The sequence below is a fragment of the Rhincodon typus genome, chromosome 34 (assembly GCF_021869965.1).
Source record: "Rhincodon typus isolate 14 chromosome 34, sRhiTyp1.1, whole genome shotgun sequence".
In the NCBI taxonomy this organism is placed as follows: Eukaryota; Metazoa; Chordata; class Chondrichthyes; order Orectolobiformes; family Rhincodontidae; genus Rhincodon; species Rhincodon typus.
The window spans coordinates 9,691,959-9,711,806 of NC_063365.1; the positions used below are offsets into that span (position 1 = coordinate 9,691,959).

At 42.6% G+C, this 19,848-nt stretch overlaps 1 protein-coding gene across 1 annotated transcript in view; it reads left to right on the forward strand.

Moving 5' to 3' along the window:
- The window catches only part of wdfy4 (WDFY family member 4), a 277,315-nt gene that overhangs the window by 196,361 nt on the left and 61,106 nt on the right, over positions 1-19,848 (forward strand). Inside the window, exons 49-52 of the mRNA XM_048616184.1 lie at positions 8,738-8,777; positions 10,241-10,360; positions 11,789-11,903; positions 17,337-17,446. Coding sequence (XP_048472141.1) covers positions 8,738-8,777; positions 10,241-10,360; positions 11,789-11,903; positions 17,337-17,446 — 385 coding nt within the window. The remainder of the gene's footprint in view (positions 1-8,737; positions 8,778-10,240; positions 10,361-11,788; positions 11,904-17,336; positions 17,447-19,848) is intronic.

The window sequence follows — 19,848 nt, forward strand, 5'->3', positions numbered from 1 at the left end:
CTCTCTCGCTCTCTCGCTCTCTCGCTCTCTCGCTCTCTCTCTCTCTCTCTCTCTCTGTCTTTCTCCTTTTCTTCCAAACTCTACACCCCACCCCCAACCAGTGATCCCTGCAGCCTCCCTGTGACCCACCGGCCCCTGTCAATTCATGCCTGTCAGGTCCTGTGACTCCTTCCCATCGCCACATACCTTCCCACTATCCTCCAATCACAACACTGAGTTTTATACTGTGTTTGCTACTGATGGGTTTCCTACAGGGATAGAACCAGCCCCGTGATTGCCAGTGAGACTCCTCAAAGTGATTGGTATAGAATTCTTATGGAGCAGCAGGAGGCCATTTGGGCCATCAGAACTGTACCTGTTCCATTACCTAGTGCCAATCTCCTGGCATTTCCCTCACGTCACTGCACAATGTTTTCATCCAAAACAATTATACAATGCTCTACTAAATGCTCCAAATCTGCTTGGCCTGCTGTGTTCATCCAGCTCCACACCTTGTTATCTCAGACTCCAGCTTCGGCAGTTCCTACTATCTTCAAATCTACCTGCCTCCATCACACTTCCAGGCAGTTTATTCCATTCCCTACTTACGCATTAGGTGAAAAGATGTTTTTCTCATATCATCCTTGCTGTGTCTTTACACCATTTAAGTCTAGGCTCTCTCATTCCTTTTTTGTTTAAACAAAGGGGAACAACTTCTCTCTATCCACTCTATTCCAGCCCATTTGTAATTTTGAAAATCTTGATCAAATCTCCTCTCTGCTGCCTGCTCTCCAAGGAAATCAATCCCAACTTCTTCAAACCATCCTCATCACTGAAATTTCTCATTCCTGGAGTCATTCTTGTAAATTGCTTCTTCATTCTCTCTCCAATGCATTCACACCTTTCCATGACCGTACCTCCAGCTGAGGTCTAATAAGTATCTTGTTCAGAAAATCCTCCTCCTCTTGTGCACCCCCCCCCCCAATTAATAAAGCTAAGAACATTGTATGCTTTATTCAATGTGCTCGCTGCCTGTCCTGCTACCTTCAATGAACTATGCACATGTACACCCAGATCCCTCTGCTCCTGCACCCCCTTTAGATTCTGTCCATTCAATATGTTGGGGCCTCGTGATTGAATATTTCCCCTGGTGTTTAGGGGGATCATTTGCCTCTGTTCCTGTGTACTTTGATGCTGCCATATGGCACAGAACCCAGGTCCCCCAGACCCTGATGATTAGAATCATAGAATCTCTACAGTGTGGAAGCAGGCCATACCAACTCTCTGAAGAATATTTCATCCAGACCCAGACCCCTACCCTATCCCTGCATTTCCCATGGCTAATCCATCTAGCCTGCACATCCCTGGACACTATGGGCAACTTAGCATGGCCAATCCACCTCACCTGCACTTGGACTGTGGAAGGAAACTGGAGCACCTGGAGGAAACCCACACAGACACGGGGAGAATGTGCAGACTCCACGCAGACAGTTGCCTGAGGCTGGAATTGAACCTGGGTCCCTGATGCTGTGAGGCAGCAGTGCTAACCACTGAGCCATTGTACTGCCCATATACAGCCCCTCTCCCACTGGCCCTGGATATCCAGGCTACACACAATACAACCATCTGTACGTCATTTAGGCAAAATAACAAATTATTTGTGCTATTTGGTGAAATTATTTCAAATTATAGACCAGATTCTGGTTGAGCTTCATTGGTAACTGTACCTTCAACTGCCCTTCAGCTTGAGAATTTTCTCCCCAAAACGTCTCTGCTTCTTTATCACCCCCTTTATCCTGAGATGTTCCTTAAAACTTGCATCTTTGACCAAGTTTTTGGTCTAATATCACCTCTTATGCTCCTGTGAAACTCCTTGAAACATTTTATTATGTTAACTGGGTTATACAAGTACAAGTTGTTGTTGGTTAATTTTGTAAGTGGTCCCATTGGTGGATTAATGGGTTGAGATTCTCTTTTCACCAGTACGAATGGAAAGGGAGCACAAAGCTCTGTTTTAATTTACGCTCCCAACATGGAGGTTATAGCATGCTGTATTAAGGTTGTAAAGTAATGTGGAAGTGAAGTTCCCTTAATCAGTCATTTCAGCTGGAAAAAAAAACACTCGTACTGAGATTGTTCATTTTGCACTCATATAGGTGAAGTTGTTGTCAGGACAAATGTAACCACCCAGGTGATTATGAAATCAGCTCATGCTGCTTAAATATTGCTGACTTTCTTCTTTAACACAAGCCAAAAGGATACACAGTCGTGGATACATGCATCTAATCCAGGCATGTGTGTCAGGTTTGATTTGTGCTCAGGTGGTAGAGCAACTCAAACATGGATGTTGGACTAAGTGAATGTGACTTAGCAATTGAATGCCCTAAAACAGTGGTGGTCCTGTGGTTATTGTTCATGGGAGAGTGGTGGGAATTGTATGGATGTAGATGCTGGTCAACGATCAAATGGTGATGCTTTAAAGCAGTTGAATGACAATCCAGTCTTGCAGAAGGCACAGGGAAAGTTTCTTCCAGAGAGCAGAGACACAACTGGGGCTGGACGGAGGGGAAGGTGGACAGCTTCCTTTCCTTTTGAGAATAGACTGGTTGCGTTAGTAGCCACAAGTACCAAGAAACAATGAGAGCATTCAGCTTGACAAAACACTTGATTGCTAGTGGTGGCACAGTGGTTAGCACAGCACCACGGACCTCGGTTCGATTCCACCCTCGGGTGCCTGTCTGTCTGGAGTTTGCACATTCTCTCCAGGTCTGCGTGGGTTTCCTCCAGGTGCTCCGGTTTCCTCCCACACTCCAAAGATGTGCAGGTTAGGTGGACTGGCCATGCTAAATTGCCTCGCAGTGTCCAGGGATGTGAAGGCTAGGTGGGTTAGCCATGATAAAAACTCCATGTGTGGTGGTTATGGGATTGGGTTGGCGAGGGTGAGTCTGGGTGGGATACTCTTTGGAGGGTCGGTATAGACTCGATGGACTGAATGGCCTCTTTCTACACGGTAGGGATTCTGTGATTCTAGTCTGTTTGATAAAAGTCTTGAAGAAAACCAGATTAACTAAATCTTCAATTTAAAACTAAAATCTAGATACACATTACATACATAAAATTATATACACAAGCCATTAATAAAAATACGTTCACCGAGTGTATTGCATTTATCTCCTTGAGCATGTGCTTATGACTTTAACGGTAACAATTATTTTCTTTTGTGTATAGTTATTAGCCTCTTGACATTAGTTACTGTGAATCATTTGTGAACTGGTTGTTATGGTGTATTTTATCCTAGATAGCTTAGATGGAAATAGTTGCAAGTTAAACAGTAACTCCCACTTAATTCCTGAACCAATGATGTATGTTCCCCTAACAGCTATTTAACGATAGCTTACCATTCTTAACACAAGTACAATCACTATCTGCTGTACATCAGCCATTCATTCAGAATGGAGAAGAACAAGAACAGATTTCAAGTTGTCTCTTTAAGCCATTATGTTTAAACAAAGAAAAGAAAGTTTTCATCCTTGGGAAATTTGCTATCTCTGCTTGGGTTCCTGGATGTCACATGATCTCCTGCCTTCAACTGCCCTAATCCAATCCTCTACCGTTACTTCCTCCATTGAGTCACACAGCATGGAAAGAGATGCTTTGGTCCAACCAGTCCATGCCGAACATAATCCCAAACTAAACCAGTCCCACCTACCTACTCCTGGCCCACATCCCTCCAAGGTTTTCTTATTTATGTGCTCATGCAAATATCTATTAAAGGTTGTAATTGTGCCCACATCCACCACTTCCTCAGGAAGTTCATTCCACACACGAACCACCCTTTGTGTAAAGAATTTGCCCCTCATGCCTTTTTTAAATCTCTCATCTCTCACCTTAAAAATGTGCCCCCTAGTCTTGAAATCCCCCACCATAGAGAAAAGACACCTACTATTAACCCTATCTATACCCCTCATGATTTTATAAACTTCTATCAGGTCACCTCTTAACCTCCTATGCTCCAGTGAAAGAAGTCCCATTGCATCTAGTCGATGAGAAAAAAATAATGGGGTAAAAAATCAATTTGATTATCTTCTGATTGGAGAATAATGCCCATTTGTGGAGGTCACAGTTTAGGAAGAGCACCACGCTCTTAGAGAAGATCAAGGGAAGACTTAGCTGAGTTGTACCAGGATTGAGGCAGTTCATATGGAGAGACTAAAAAATGCTGGGATTGTTCTCCTTAGGAAAAGGAAGCTGAAGGGGTGACGTAAAAGAGATTTTCAAAAATATGCTGGGAGTATGATGTTATTGCTATTACTGAGACTTGGTTGAGGGAAGGGCAAGATTGGCAACTAAATATCCCAGGATATAGATGCTTCAGGTGGGATAGAGAGGGAGGTAAAAGGGGTGGAGGAGTTGCATTACTGGTCAAAGAGGATATCACAGCTGTGCTGAAGGAGGGCACTATGGAGGACTCGAGCAGTGAGGCAATAGGGGCAGAGCTCAGAAATAGGAAGGGTGCGGTCACAATGTTGGGGCTGTACTAACAACTCCCAACAGCGAGCGTGAGATAGAGGTACAAATATGTAGACAGATTATGGAAAGTTGTAGGAGCAACAGGGTGCTGGTGATGGGAGATTTTAATTTTCCCAACATTGACTGGGATTCACTTAGTGTTAGGGGTTTAGATGGAGCAGAATTTGTAAGGAGCATCCAGGAGAGTTTTCTAGAGCAGTATGTAAATAGTCCAACTCGGGAAGGGGCCATACTGGACCTGATGTTGGGGAATGAGCCCTGCCAGGTGGTTGAAGTTTCAGTAGGGGATTACTTTGGGAATAGTGATCACAATTCTGTAAGTTTTAGAATACTGATGGACAAAGACGAGAGTGGTCCTAAAGGAAGATTGCTGAATTGGGGGAAGGCCAACTATAGCAAAATTTGGCAGGAGCTGGGGAATGTGGATTGGGAGCAGCTGTTTGAGGGTAAATCCACATTTGATATGTGGGAAGCTTTTAAAGAGAGGTTGATTAGAGTGCAGGACAGACATGTCCCTGTGAAAATGAGGGATAGAAAGGGCAAGATTAGGGAACCATGGATGACAGGTGAAATTGTGAGACTAGCAAAGAGGAAAAAGGAAGCATACATAAGATCTAGGCGACTGAAAACAGACGAAGCTTTGGAAGAATATCGGGAAAGTAGGACCAATCTGAAACAAGGAAATAAGAGGACTAAAAGGGGTCATGAAATGTCTTTAGCAAACAGTGTTAAGGAAAATCCCAAAGCCTTTTATTCATACATAAGGAGCAAGAGGGTAACTAGAGAAAGGGTTGGCCCACTCAAGGACAAAGGAGGGAAGTTATGCGAGGAGTCAGAGAAAATGAGTGAGATTCTTAATGAGTACTTTGTGTCGGTATTCACTGAGGAGAGAGACATGACGGATGTTAAGTTAGGGATAGATGTTTGATTACTGTAGGTCAAGTCGGCATAAGGAGGGGGGAAGTGTTGGGTATTCTAAAAGGCATTAGGGTGGACAAGTCCCCAGGTCCAGATGGGATCTATCCCAGGTTACTGAGGGAAGCGAGAGAGGAAATAGCTGGGGAGTTAACAGATATCTTTGCAGCGTCCTTGAGCACGGGTGAGGTCCCGGAGGACTGGAGAATTGCTAATGTTGTCCCCTTGTTTAAGAAGGGTAGCAAGGATAATCCAGGTAATTATAGACCGGTGAGCCTGATGTCAGTGGTGGGGAAGCTGCTGGAGAAGATACTGAGGGATAGGATCTATTTACATTTGGAAGAAAATGGGCTTATTAGTGATAGGCAACATAGTTTTGTGCAGGGACGGTCATGTCTTACCAACTTGATAGAATTCTTTGAGGAAGTGACAAAGTTGATAGATGAGGGAAGGGCTGTAGATGTCATATACGTGGACTTCAGTAAGGTGTTTGATAAGGTTCCCCATGGTAGGCTGATGGAGAAAGTGAAGTCGCATGGGGTCCAGGGTGTACTAGCTAGATGGATAGAGAACTGGCTGGGCAACAGGAGACAGAGAATTGTAGTGGAAGGGAGTTTCTCAAAATGGAGAACTGTGACCAGTGGTGTTCCACAGGGATCCTTGTTGGGACCACTGTTGTTTGTGATATACATAAATGATTTGGAGGAAGGTATAGATGATCTGATTAGCAAGTTTGCAGATGACACTAAGATTGGTGGAGGAGCAGATAGTGAAGGGGACTGTCGGAGAATGCAGCAGAATATAGATAGTTTGGAGAGTTGGGTGGAGAAATGGCAGATGGAATTCAATCCAGGCAAATGCGAGGTGATGCATTTCGGAAGATCCAATTCAAGAGCGAACTATATGGTAAATGGAAAAGCCCAGGGGAAAATTGATGCACAGAGAGATCTGGGTGTTCAGGTCCATTGTACCCTGAAGGTGGCAACGCAGGTCGATAGAGTGGTCAAGAAGGCATACGGCATGCTTTCATTCATCGGACGGGGTATTGAGTACAAGAGTTAGCAGGTCATGTTACAGTTGTATAGGACTTTGATTCGACCACATTTGGAATACTGTGTACAGTTCTGGTCGCCACATTACCAAAAGGATGTGGATGCTTTGGAGAGGGTGCAGAGGAGGTTCACCAGGATGTTGCCTGGTACAGAGGGCGCTAGCTATGAAGAGAGGTTGAGTAGATTAGGATTATTTCCATTAGAAAGACGGAGGTTGAGGGGGGACCTGATTGAGGTCTACAAAATCATGAGAGGTAGAGACAGGGTGGATAGCAAGAAACTTTTTCCCAGAGTCGGGGACTCAATTACTAGGGGTCATGATTTCAAGGTGAGAGGAGAAAAGTTTAAAGGAGATATGCGTGGAAAGTTCTTTACGCAGAGGGTGGTGGGTGCCTGGAACGCGTTGCCAGCGGAGGTGGTAGAGGTGGGCATGATAGCGTCATTTAAGATGTATCTAGACAGATACATGAATGGGCAGGGAGCAGAGGGATACAGATCCTTGGAAAATAGGCGACAGGTTTAGATAGAGGATCAGGATCAGGATCGACGCAGGCTTGGAGGGCCGAAGGGCCTGTTCCTGTGCTGTAATTTTCTTTGTTCTTTGTTCTTTGTATGAGGAGCCTTGATAGAGAAGGAAACTGTGGGTTCAGCTCCAATCTGGAGTATGTTGCCTGAATTTCACCTTGCAGAGATGACCCAACATTCTAGACATCTGAATCACTGAGAATAACTTGTTTCTATCAACATTATCCTATCACTTCATAATTTTAAACATCTTAATCAATCAGCCCATAGTTTACACTTTTCTGAAGAAAATAGCCCTAATTATTCAATATGTGGTTACATTAAATAATTGAATATTATAGAGCTGTGTATAAGTGCTAGCAGTTAGATTCTACCATCAAATATAAGCATGTTGCAAATTTGTTTCTTGTGTCTGGCCAGATATACAGAAGGGCCTGATTTTAGCTCCCTGAAAATTCATTCGCTCACATGAAGTTAAAATAAGGCTTATCAATGTCTTTGAGAGAGAATATATAAATTGTCCTTTCTTTTCCACAGGAAGGCAGGTACATTTTATCGCTTCTTTCTAATCCTAAAACTCTTCAATTTATTAAAAAAAAGTTAAGCTCTTTGAGGACTATGGTGGCTCAGTGATTAGCACTGCTGCCTCACAACACCAGGATCCCAGACCCGATTTCAAGTGTAAGTGCTTTGCCAACAGCTAAGTTGTATCCTGACACATTAAACTCTAAGAGGTTGATCAATTTTTCACATTTTATTATTCCAAGCTGCAAGCTGTTCTTAAGTAAACAGAAACCAGATTTTTTCCATATTTGAGGTTAAGCCAAATGCCAATCTTACATCTCTGTCTGTCTACAGCTAAGGTACTCGGCATACTTTATGATGTTGGTTTCGACATGAGTAAAGTTATATTAAATCCTTGCACTTTAACTGCACAGAGACTGGTTATCCCATCATCAAGTCACCATTTATTTACATAGGCTGTGACCAGCCAGCTCAAAGCCGGTCCCTAGACTGAGGAGACCTTCTGACATTCCTGTTTATATCTGTCAGCCAGGGCTCCCTGATTGGCCCAGGTTAACAACCCCAATCAAGGATCTTGTAGTCAATGAGATGTACCTGATCCTTGTTCCAATCATTGCAATCTGTAAATACAAAAATAACTAAGGATCATAATAGGTCATAGTACTTGCATACAAGAGTATCTATGGCAGTTGTTTTTGTTCCATATGAGCAATTGCCAATCCTCAGGGACATCTCCTAAAAACCTTGGTTAAGGAAGTAAATAAAAGCAAAATACTGTGGATGCTAGAAATCTGAAACAAATGCAGAGAATGCAGGGAAAACCCAACAGGTTTGGCAGCGTCTGTGAGACGAGAAAGAGTCAATGTTTTTCAAGTCCGATATGACTCTTCTTTTGAAGAAGAGTCACACTAGAGTTGAAACATTAACTGTTTCTCTCCAAGATGCTGTCAGACCTGCAGCTATTCCCCAGCATTCTCTCGTTAAGAATGCATTTGCCAAACAGCAACCTTATTCTGAACAGCAGGCTCTTTTTGTTTGTTTGAATGTGGAAATGTACGAACCAGATATCCTGCTGTGGCATTCATGTACAGACAGTAATCCATTGCGTTGCCATTAAATCACTACCATTAAGAGGGCTGTGTGTAAGTTTGATTTCTTTTTTAAGACACTCTTTTAATTCAGATTGTCCTGTTGATTTTCCCCTTATGCAGAAAAACGGTGGGCGAGAAAGCGGTTACACAGAAATGGCAGGTAAGATGCACTTTTCCTTAACTTCGTAGAGCTGGTTGTTGAGATCATTGCCTGAATTTGCTTTAGGTTTTTTAGTTACTTGGTGTACAATCCAGCCCATCAATATCTAAAATCAAGTTGCCATCATCTTACCAGACCAAAGGGCTGCGCTCCCATTAGACAGAGAGACAACTGGTGGTGATTTAACCTGAGAGTCACCGTACCTCACGCAAGGGGAGGAGGTTGAGAAGGAGAGTCCTTGATGATAACCTCAGCCAGTGATGGTTGACAGGTCACACCAATGTGGATGAAATTGTCTCATTGACAGATTAGGTTCTTCCACCTGATATCCCAAATGGTGTGTAATGGAGTATCCTGGTCTCGTAATCTCAAAGAGCCTGACGCCAAAATAATCCGATTCCATTCCTCAACACAGTTCGTGCTCAAATTTTGAGGTTTCGTGTTTGCGGTTAAAAGGCACGAATAGGTCACCTCTGATTTACAAGCCAGTTTTCCTGAACAGTGTTACCACTCGCACTGTACTCAGTGGCTTAAACCTAGCAAAGGGGCTGTTTAGTTGAACTCAAAAAAACTGGTGGATTTTTCATTTTGGTGAATAGAGCAGAGTCCATCAGAGTGATAACATGATTATCAAATCTGGACTGATTTAAGACTGCCTCTCAGGTCACCTTGTGTCAGATATCCAACCCTAAACAGATGTATAACATTCTGAGAGGGCTTGACTGGGCAGAGGCTGAGCGACTCTTATTCCTCTGACTGGAGAGTCAAGAATTAAGCGTTCCCATCTTGAGTTCAGAAACTGGGTGGTTTTAAGGCTGAGATGAGAAGAAATTTCCTTGCTGAAGATCATGTGAATCTTTGGAATTTTTATCTCAGAGGACTGTGTATGTTCAGTCATTAAGTAGATTCAAGAATAAAATGAATACAATTTAAACAAATGAATAAAAAGACCATTGGCCAGTAAAAGAATTGAGATATGGAGTTAGGATGAGAAAGTGAAATTCATATAGAAAATCAGCTGTGATCTTAAACAATGGGACAGCGAGCTTGGAAGGTCTGCACATGCCCCTTTTTCTAATGCTTTATGATCTTGTGCCTAGCTGCAGATATATTTTATGCATTTTGCTTTGCTGCACTGCAGTTTCAATGCTGCAGCAATGTGATGTCACCACTATGCTGGTCATTTCCACAGGGGTCAATCTCTTGTGTTGAAACTGGTGCCTTCCTTATCTGACATTTATAGAATTGCATACTACAATTATCAGGAGAGTCAGATATTTAAAACTAGTTAACATTAACATAACACCTTTTGGATGAAACTCAAACCATAAATCCATTGCAGAATACAGTTTACTATCCACCAAAAGTTCGCAGTTGCTTTCCACCTTGTAATTAATACTAGCAACTACAATAAAGTGTTAGCTGCAATAGTTTTTTGATATGACTTTTTCTCTCTGTTGCAGAAAAGAGAGATCAGCAACTTTGAGTATCTCATGTATCTGAACACTTTGGCAGGGCGAACCTATAATGATCTGATGCAATATCCAGTATTCCCCTGGATACTTGCTGATTATGACTCTGAGGTAAGTGATAAATAGTGCAAGGAGAGAACTTGTATTTATTTATACAGTGACTTTTGTGTCCTTTGGGCAAACATATATTTCATACATCCACACCAGGAATTAATATGGGAATTTAAGTCACTATCATTATGTAGGCAAACACAGGAGCCAATTTAGACATGTAAAGATCCCAGAAGCATCTAATGGTATCGGTGATCAGTTGACTTCCTGCTGGACGATGGGCCAATGGCCTTCCTTGCTTTGTAATGGGGGTGGGTTTGTACCTTCCTATTTTAATTCAATGTAAATCTAGTCTGATTTCATTTGTGTACCCGGAAATTCCAGATACTATGTCACCTACATAAGTACATTTGGATAATCCTCATAATGTAAATTATACTGCCATATTATCCAAACTCAACTGCTCTTTAAATGCGCTCCTAGCTGACTTTACACTCCCCACAAACTTAGTTCATTCAAAATCTTACATGATCTGCAAGCTACACTACCTCAATACTCACTCACCTGTAAAACATGTGTCTGGAGACCTTTGAGAATTAATAGACCTACTTAACTGCTTTCTTCTCTCTCTGCAAACTGTCCTAATTTCTTTAGGAGCCACAGGATTGAAAATGACCTCCTTAATCCATCCGTCCAATCCCAAAGGCTGTGCTTTTCCTCGGACACCATGCTCTAAATCTATCCACCAATCTTAGACTGTGCACCTGCCTTGCCTCCTGACCCCATCTCCTGACAGTGCAAAATATTCAGCACTCATTAGGCAAAGAAGTTAGGAGGTTTATATCGGACTGCTATTGCTTTTCCACTTCTGCTGTAAGTGAGAATTCTTCCCTGCTTGTGTTATCACCATGCACCTTTCCTGCACCACGTTTGATGCCATGTGCTTTTGTTTCTGATCTTACTGCTCAGTTAATCTGTCTCCATGAAGATTTTAAACTGCTTAAAAAGGCTATCACTCCACCACACCCTTTAACTCGGTTTGAAAAATGACCCTTCTTGTAACATGAGTGCCTGAACAGAGTTAATGCTTCAGTTCTCGACTCGAAATGTTAACTCTGCTTTCTCTCCACAGATGCTGCCAGATCTGCTGAGTTTCTCCAGCAGTTTCTGTTTTGGTTTGTTTCACATCTCCTGCATCCGCAGTTCTTTGTTTTATTAACACTTTAATTGTTGTCTCTGTACTCCCAGCAACGCTGCTTCAATGTATAAAGTATTACATATTTTACGTTATTTGCCCAATACTGGAGATGGCAGCAGGTGAAACCTTTCCAGTGTGTGTAAATGTTTGGACCTCCTTCAGTGAATTATCACATGAGCTGTTCGTGGATTGCAAGTATTTCAGTTTGTCCAACATTGGTCTGTTTGGCTCTTGAGTGTTCAAACACTTTTAACATTCTTTTCATCATCATGTTTGTTTTGTACTCCCAGGAGTTGGATCTGAATAATGCAAAGGCATTCCGAGATCTCTCGAAGCCCATGGGGGCACAAAATGAGGAGAGGAAGGAAAAGTTTGTCCAGCGGTATTTTGAAGTAGAAAACGATGGTTAGTATTTTCTGAGGAAATTGGGCTGTTAGACTGATCTGACGAAGTAGATGTCGATAGATCTGGCAGTGGAATCAGGAGTAAGGGGATCTGATTTTAAACCGAGAGCTTATGTTTTTGGGATAAGAATATATTTCACACCAAGCATTGCAAAAGTCTGGAGTTCTCTCCCTGTACTCTGGAGGTCACTGAGAACTAAAACCTAATATTTCTGTTCAGGAAGGGTCGGGATATGTGGAGCGGAGGTGTCTGTGCATAATTAAAGTGTGTTGCAGTCATGAATGATGGAATAAACTTGAGGGGCTGAATGGCCTACCTTTGTTACTAATATTCCCCAGTAACAGAAGGAAGCCTGGCCTTGAATGCAGCTGTTTTGTTTGTAAATCCGTTCACACTGACCTTGCTGGGATTTTGGAGTTTGATCTCTTTTATTCACCCTGTCATTAGCATTCTATAATACATTACTCCTCACCCCACGCACCTTTCTTTCAGTTCCTCACCACTGCGTCAGACTGTTCTCCTTCCCTTGATGGATAGGTTGGACGGTACAACTCTCAAACTCCTCCATGACCTTCAGCAAGGATAATTCAAGGGCTGAGATTTTCTCTTGTGTGTTTTCACAGATCTGGGCATCTCTGCCTGGACCAGCATTTATTGTCCATCCCCAGTTAGCTTTGGGAAGGCTTTTGTGATTAGGCCAGCATGTATTACCTGTTAGTAGTTGCGCTCGAGAAGTTGGTGATGAACTGCCTCTTGAACTGCTCCAGTCCATTTGCTGTAGCTACACCCACAGTGCCTTTAGTGAGAGGGTTCCTCACAAGTTTGATGTGTTCACCTATAACGGGTTTGTGTATCCAGTAATTAACCAGGGTTGGCCACTCTGACAGATCGTTACAACAATAAGAGTTTGGAACAATAATGTCATCTGAACCAAATGTCTAATATCCAATGTCAGGCGGCAAAATTGTAGTTGATGCATCCCTTTCCAATCTTCTGGTTGTTGTTGTACATGTTGTTGCTTTGTTTGGTCGGTGGGCTCAAGATAGCTGTGAATCGAACGTAAGGTTATCCTAGTCTGTACAGCCCACAATTACACTGGACTGTCTACTTCTCTATTAGCTGTTACCATTCAGTTCAACAAATTACAAACAAGTGCCACCTTATATTATCCAAAATAGGTATTGTTTGGGAAGTAAACTGGTTGTAGGTGATCTATGTTTAGAGATATGAGCCATACCAGGTCGCAAAACCCAATTACGGATGGATTTGTTATGGAGCAGATGAAGGCTATTTGACCTATCACCTCCCCTGTACTAGCTCTCCAAATGAACGTTGTGACTTAGTGCCATTTTCCTGCATTTTCTCCAAATCCCTGCACAATGTTTCTAATCAATCTTCTAATAAACTTTTGAACGACTCAGTTGAACCTGCCTCCATCACACTTGCAGGCAATGCGTTCCAGGTCCCAACTACTCACTGCATGAGGTAGTATTTTTTTGCATAATGTTTGTTTCTTTGTATTTCTACTGATGTACAAGTTTTTTTTTTTTGTGTTCGTTCATGGGATGTGGGATTTGATGACTAGGCCAGCAGCTATTGCCCATGTATTGGACATTGGACTGTTTCAGTATCTGAGGCGAAATGTATGGTGTTGAACATTATGCAACCGTCAGCAAACATCCCCACCTCTGACTTTGTGATGGAGGGAACGTCATTAATGATTGGGCCTGGGACATTCCCGAGAGAAACTCCTGCAGCGATGTCCTGGAGCTGACCTGAAACAATCACAATCAGCTTCCTTTGTGTCAGGTATGATTCCAACCAGCGGAGAGATTTTCTTCGCTTCCCATTGATTGGAAATTTTATTGGTAATTTTTTTCCAAATTGTCCTACTGAGTGCAAAGCAACAAGCTTCAAAATATTTTTTTCAGCAATGCTCAAGTTCTGTAAAACCAAATGACAATTTAAAAAGAATGGATCAAACAGGTCAAGCATCAAAGTGGGGTTAACACTTCAGATCAGAAAAGCGAGCTATTGCATGTGAACAGCTCATACTGAAGAACAGCCAGGGAAGAGTGAGATGAGCAAGAATATTTGTCTGGTTATATATTATTAGAAGACAATAAGATAAATTGGAGAAACAAAGTTTGATGTGAGATCCAGTGTCCATGAGAGTAGCTGAGCACAGAAAATAAAGGGAAGCTTGAAAGCTCTTATGAAGCCTGTTCCTTTTGAGCCAGAATATAATGGAAGTAAAAGGCATGAGACCTTCTCTGAGCTGTGTAATAAACAGGAGGCATCCCCATTCCGTACAACAGCCCATCATCCCTTCCCTATCCTTGGTCCTTATTGTAAACCATTCATCTGTAATATCTGGTCCTGATAGGAAATCAATGCTCTGGTATGTTCAGCAGATAACAGGGAACACAACTGAAAGAGGGATGTTTTGCAAAAAATATACAAGGCAGTAGTCAGACCTAAAGTACAATGAACTGTTATGTTCCCTGTATCTAAATATCTGGAATCTGAAGAGTATGAAACCATTGTTGTAATGTAGAAAACATGACCATCAATATGTATCTCACAAAGCCTGTCAAACAGAAATGTGACAATCTGTTCCGATGATGTTGGTTAAAGGATTAATGTATCCAAGACACCTGCCTTGCTCATCTTTGAAACACTGCTGTGGGATCTTTGTGCATCCACTTGAGATATATTCATCTCATTCAAAATACGACACCTCCGACAGCGCATTGATCACTCGGAACTTCACCAAAGGTGCCTCGCTAGATTTTTTTTTTTTTGCTTGAGTCTCTGGCAGTCGGTCAAACAGTCTAAGGAACCCCAGGCCAAGTGTGTGACCCACTGAGGTAACGTGCACAGACATGATTTAGGTTGTGTGAAGACTTTGTAAGCAAATCTATTTTATGCAACCTAACATTGCCCATTCCACCTGCTTTTCATAACCCCATTTTTTAATGTTTCCATATATTTTGAATGTTGCAAATGAAGGAAAAGAGAATGTAGCAATTGTAAGGGCATATCGAGAATAATAACCTTACAACTCGATGCAACAAATTTAATTGGTTTGAATTTATTCCCACATATCTTCCCTAGGCGTTCAATGTTCCAACAAATTAAATTAGAGAGAAAAAAAGCGTTATAATACTCACTGAAATTCTGGATGAGTTTGCAGTTGTGTTTTTTTTCACTTGCCATCTATAATCTAGGTATTAGTGAAGATTGTGCTGTAAATTTATTCTCTAAACTCTTTATTTCTGGTGTGATATATTTCTCTGTTGGCTTGGTCAACACTGAGCACCAACAAGACTCCCAGATATATGCTTAATGATTGTTAAAATACGTGAATACTTGAGATTGGAGTACGGGATGTTCAGATGGAATAATGGTGACTCGTACTTTGTCATGGCTAAACAGGCTAATCTCGGGGTATTCCTGCAGTTTATTGAATTTTGAGTTGACTAATCCACCTACTCACTATGCTGCTCAATTTCCCATCAGAGATTCCACTTCACTTTTCCTGTAGCCTATTTTCTCAGTTGGCGATTCCTATCATCTTATCCAAGTTGTATAGGTCCTCTTCTCAACCAGATATAGCGAGTTATTCTCAGTCTTGTTATTACAGGAACCTCTTCATTCTAGAAATCTGTTAGTTGAAAGCATCAGTGGTCCAGAAATGTTTTGAACAAATAATATCAATCCACCATCATTGGCATCATGTTAGTGCAGTACACTTTGAGTAAAAGGTGGAAAATGGATAAGTAATAGAAATTGTTTCCCTGCTTTATAATGTTTTATCATTGCATGTTTCAGGTAAATATTTATATTGACAGTATTTTTCACACTCGGGGTTAGGCATTCCAGTGCAATTCTACAATCCAGAAAATCCCGAAATTCCTAAGCATTCCGGCCCAGAGAAGTTATCAGTGATTTTGCTGTCCTCTGTTGTTGGCGGATCTGACGCAAATGGTGGCAGGGGGAGAATTAGCCGAGCAGTGAAAGATGACACCTGAAGAGTGGAGACTTCAAAGTTGGATGGTCCAGTGTAGACAACAGCGAGGCTGTGGAGGGGCGATAGCGACGCTGTCATTGTTGATGATGAGCTGGCTCAGGACCTGACGGACTCTCGTTACACTATATCTTTTGGATTTTTTTCTCTCTTATTCTTAAAACTATTCAAAATGGCGCTTGATCATGGCGACAGCGGAAATGCTTTTCACTATATTTTACAGTCATTCTCACTGTAAAATACGCATGGCAATAAAAGAAAAGTTACACAAGCTTCATTCTCTCCTGTCCCATCCTGCTCAGCATTCCAAGCTGGTCGAGCTCCTGATTTTTCTCTGTTTCAGCTCATTTGTCCTCTTCGGCTCCATGCGATTTGATACTCTTTCCCAATAACATTATATTGACACAAATACAAAAGCGAAACCCTGCAGATGCTGCAAATATGAAATAAAAACAGAAAGTGCTAGAAATTCAGCAATAATTGTTGCATTGTATCTTGTCCCTTTACCCAGACTTTCTGCTCAGTCCAGGTGCAGTGTGAATGGTTTGTCAGTAGATCTGTGGAGATGGAAGAAGAGTTCATGTTTGTGCTCATTGCTCAGGCTTACCTCTTAACCTCAGTCTTGATATTTCAGTTGAGCTCATGTCCACAACATTTTGGCAGAGGTGTCAATTCCAGATTTCTATTTCCAACTCTCCAAGGCATCCTTGGACAGCACCTTCCAAACCCATCCAGAAGGTCAAGGGTAACAACAGTGGCTCAGTGGTTACTGCAGTCTCACAGCACCAGGGACCCGGGTTAGACTCCACTTTCGGACGACTGTCTGTGTGGAGTTTGCACATTCTCCCCGTGTCTGTGTGGGTTTCCTCCCACAGTCCAAAGACGTGCAGGCTAGGTGGATTGGCCATGCTAAATTGCTCATGGTTTCCAGGGATGTGCAGGCTAGGTGGCTCTATGATTCTCACCTGCAAGCTCCCCTCCAAGCCACACACCATCTCGACTGGGAACCATGTTGCTCTTCCTTCTGCGTCACTGAATCAAAACCCTGGCACTCCCTCCCTAGCTGTATCAGTGATGCACCTTCATCACAAGGACTGCAGCAGTTCATTGTCGCAGCTGACCAGCACTTTTTCGAAAGTAATCAGGGATGGGCAATAAATGCAGGTTTAACCAGCAATGCGCAGAATGAATGACTAAATGTGTTTTATTAACAATGCAGGTAAAGCAGGGAGGTAGAGTTCAAGTTGAAAGATAGAATAGGTGCATGGAACTATGCTGTGCTTTTCCTGTAAGCTATTCCCAAAGCCAAACCCTATCCAAAAAGAGGTCCAATTCTGTTTGTCGAGTTTTATTTTCTTTAGCCATATCTTTCTGACAAAGTGAAATTGTTTGATCTCTTCCAGGGGACTTAACTGCACGTTGTCACTACTGCACTCACTACTCTTCGGCAATAATTGTTGCTTCGTATCTTGTCCGAATGGAGCCCTTTACCCAGACTTTCTGCTCACTCCAGGTACAGTATCAATGTTTTGTCAGTTTTGGAAACACAGGTCTCTTTAAGGCTTCATCCAGTTCAACACTGTCTGTTCGGGAAGGAAACTGCCACCCTTACCTGGTCTGGCCTCCATGTGACTCCAGACCCACAGGACTTCTTACTGCCCCTTGATGGCACCCTACAAGCCACTCCAATCAGGGAAATAAGGGATGAACAGTAGGGGCTGGCCCAACCGGTGATGCCACATCCTGTGAATGTATTTAAAAAAAGAGCTGAGTTCTTGGGTAGGTCTCTTGTGGTGCAGTGGTATGTTGCTACCTCTGGGTCAGAAGGTGCAGGTTCAAATCCAACCTGCCTCAGACATTGTGTCATATCATAGAATCCCTACAGTGTGGAAATATGCCATTCAGCCCATCACCGGCCCTCCGAAGAGCATCCCACCCAGGCCTGACACTCTACCCAAATCCTGCACTTCCCTGGACACAATGGGTAATTTATTATGCCATTCCACCTAATCTGCACATCCTTGTGGGAGGAAACCAGAGCACCTGGAGGGGACCCACACAGATATAGGGGGAAAAAAGTGCAAACTCCATACAGCTGAGGCTGGAATCAAACCCGGTTCCCTAGCGCTGAGAGGCAGCAGTGCTGACTGCTGAGCCACGGTGCCATCCTATCTGAACAGGCAGATGAAAAATACCTCCAGCCTGGGATGTGCATTGATCTGTAATCACTGTCTGAACTTTAAAGTGTTTGTAATTTGATTAATTGGTTGTCTTGATTGGTGGTGGGTTTATTAAAGTAACTAAACAAAAGGGCTGGGATCTTTGAAAATGAAGAGGGCTGTTTCTTGCCAAGTGGGTGGTAGCCCTTTGGACAGGTAAAAGTGGAAAGTGGTATTTATGTTAAACAAACGATTCACAATAAAATCCCTGTCACTCTCTGAAAGGCGATTGCCGCGTAAATCAAAAGTGCAGATGAATCTGTTAAACCTGTTCTGCAGAGTACACAATGTGTTGACTTTCTCAGGGCCTTCTCCGAGGCTGTTTCTATACTGTTGTTAGAGGATCAAGGCAGACAGCACCTGATGACTAAGTTTACTAGTGGGATGTTGAAATATAAACAAGGAGGTTCCTGGTTTCTATAGCTCGTGGTGTTATCTCAGATACCCCTATTTCTGAAATAACCATCCCTCATGTGTGTAACCTCAGTCGAATGACCTGAACAACAGCACATCCAACATGTACCAATCCCTCAATCAATGCTACCAGGTGATAAGAGAGCCTAAAGGGTTAAATCATGAGGACAGGTTCCCTAATCCTGACTTTGTTTCTCCTTGAGTTTATTGAGTCAGTGTGTGATATGATCATGGTGTTAAAACTGTTATTTGAAAGGATGAACAATTAGTGCTGGCCCGACCAGTGATGCCAAATCTCATGATTGAATGAAAGAAACAGGTTTATTTTTATTTCCTGCTCAACGTGGGCATTGCTGGCAAGGCCAGAATTTGTTGCCCATCTGTAATTGCTCTGGAACCGAAAGATTTGCCAGGCCATTTCAGAGTCAATGCCAGAGCTGTGGATCTGGAATCACGTAGGGTCAGACCAGATAAGGGTGACAGATTTCCTTCCTTGTAGGATGGTAATAAACCAGATGCATTTTTAACGATGATTACTGATCGTTTCACACTCTCCATTATCGAGGCTAGTTCTCAGTTCCAGATATTTTCATTAGTTATTTCATTAATAGTTTTAAATTCCAGCAGCTACCACAATGGGATTTTCACCCATATCCCCAGCGTGTTGGCCTGGGGTTCTTGATTACTTAGCCCAGTGATATTTCCACCGTGTCACCATGTCTACTCGGTTTGAAGTTAGGCCAATTTGAAGGGAGATGGTTTTTAAAAAAAAACTATACAAAGGACAGTGTAAAACCGGAATTCTCTACCACAAAAGGCTGGAGATGGTGGCTCAATTGGGAGTTCTTGAGGCGGAGATTGATAGATCTTTGCTTGGCTGCAGTAGCAAGTGTAAGAATGGCAGGTGACTGGAACGAATCATAGAATGGAACCCAAGGGCCTTGCTGCTGTGAGGCAGCAGTGCTAACCACTGAGCCATCGTAACACCCTCAGGTGTGATCTTAATGAATGACAGAGCAGGAGTGACTTGTTCCTGTGTTCCTGAGCATTGTGACCTTGTCAGCCTAGATAACATGCTGAACTCTCCAAGGTTGGTCTTGAATGTTAGGCCTTCAGATTCCCAGATGAGATTGCTATCTCTGAATCATTCAGCTTAGGCATACAGATCTTACTTAGAGATAGTAGGAACTGCAGATGCTGGAGAATCTGAGATAGCAAGGTGTAGAGCTGGATGAACACAGCAGGCCAAGCAGCATCACAGGAGCAGGAAGGCTGACGTTTC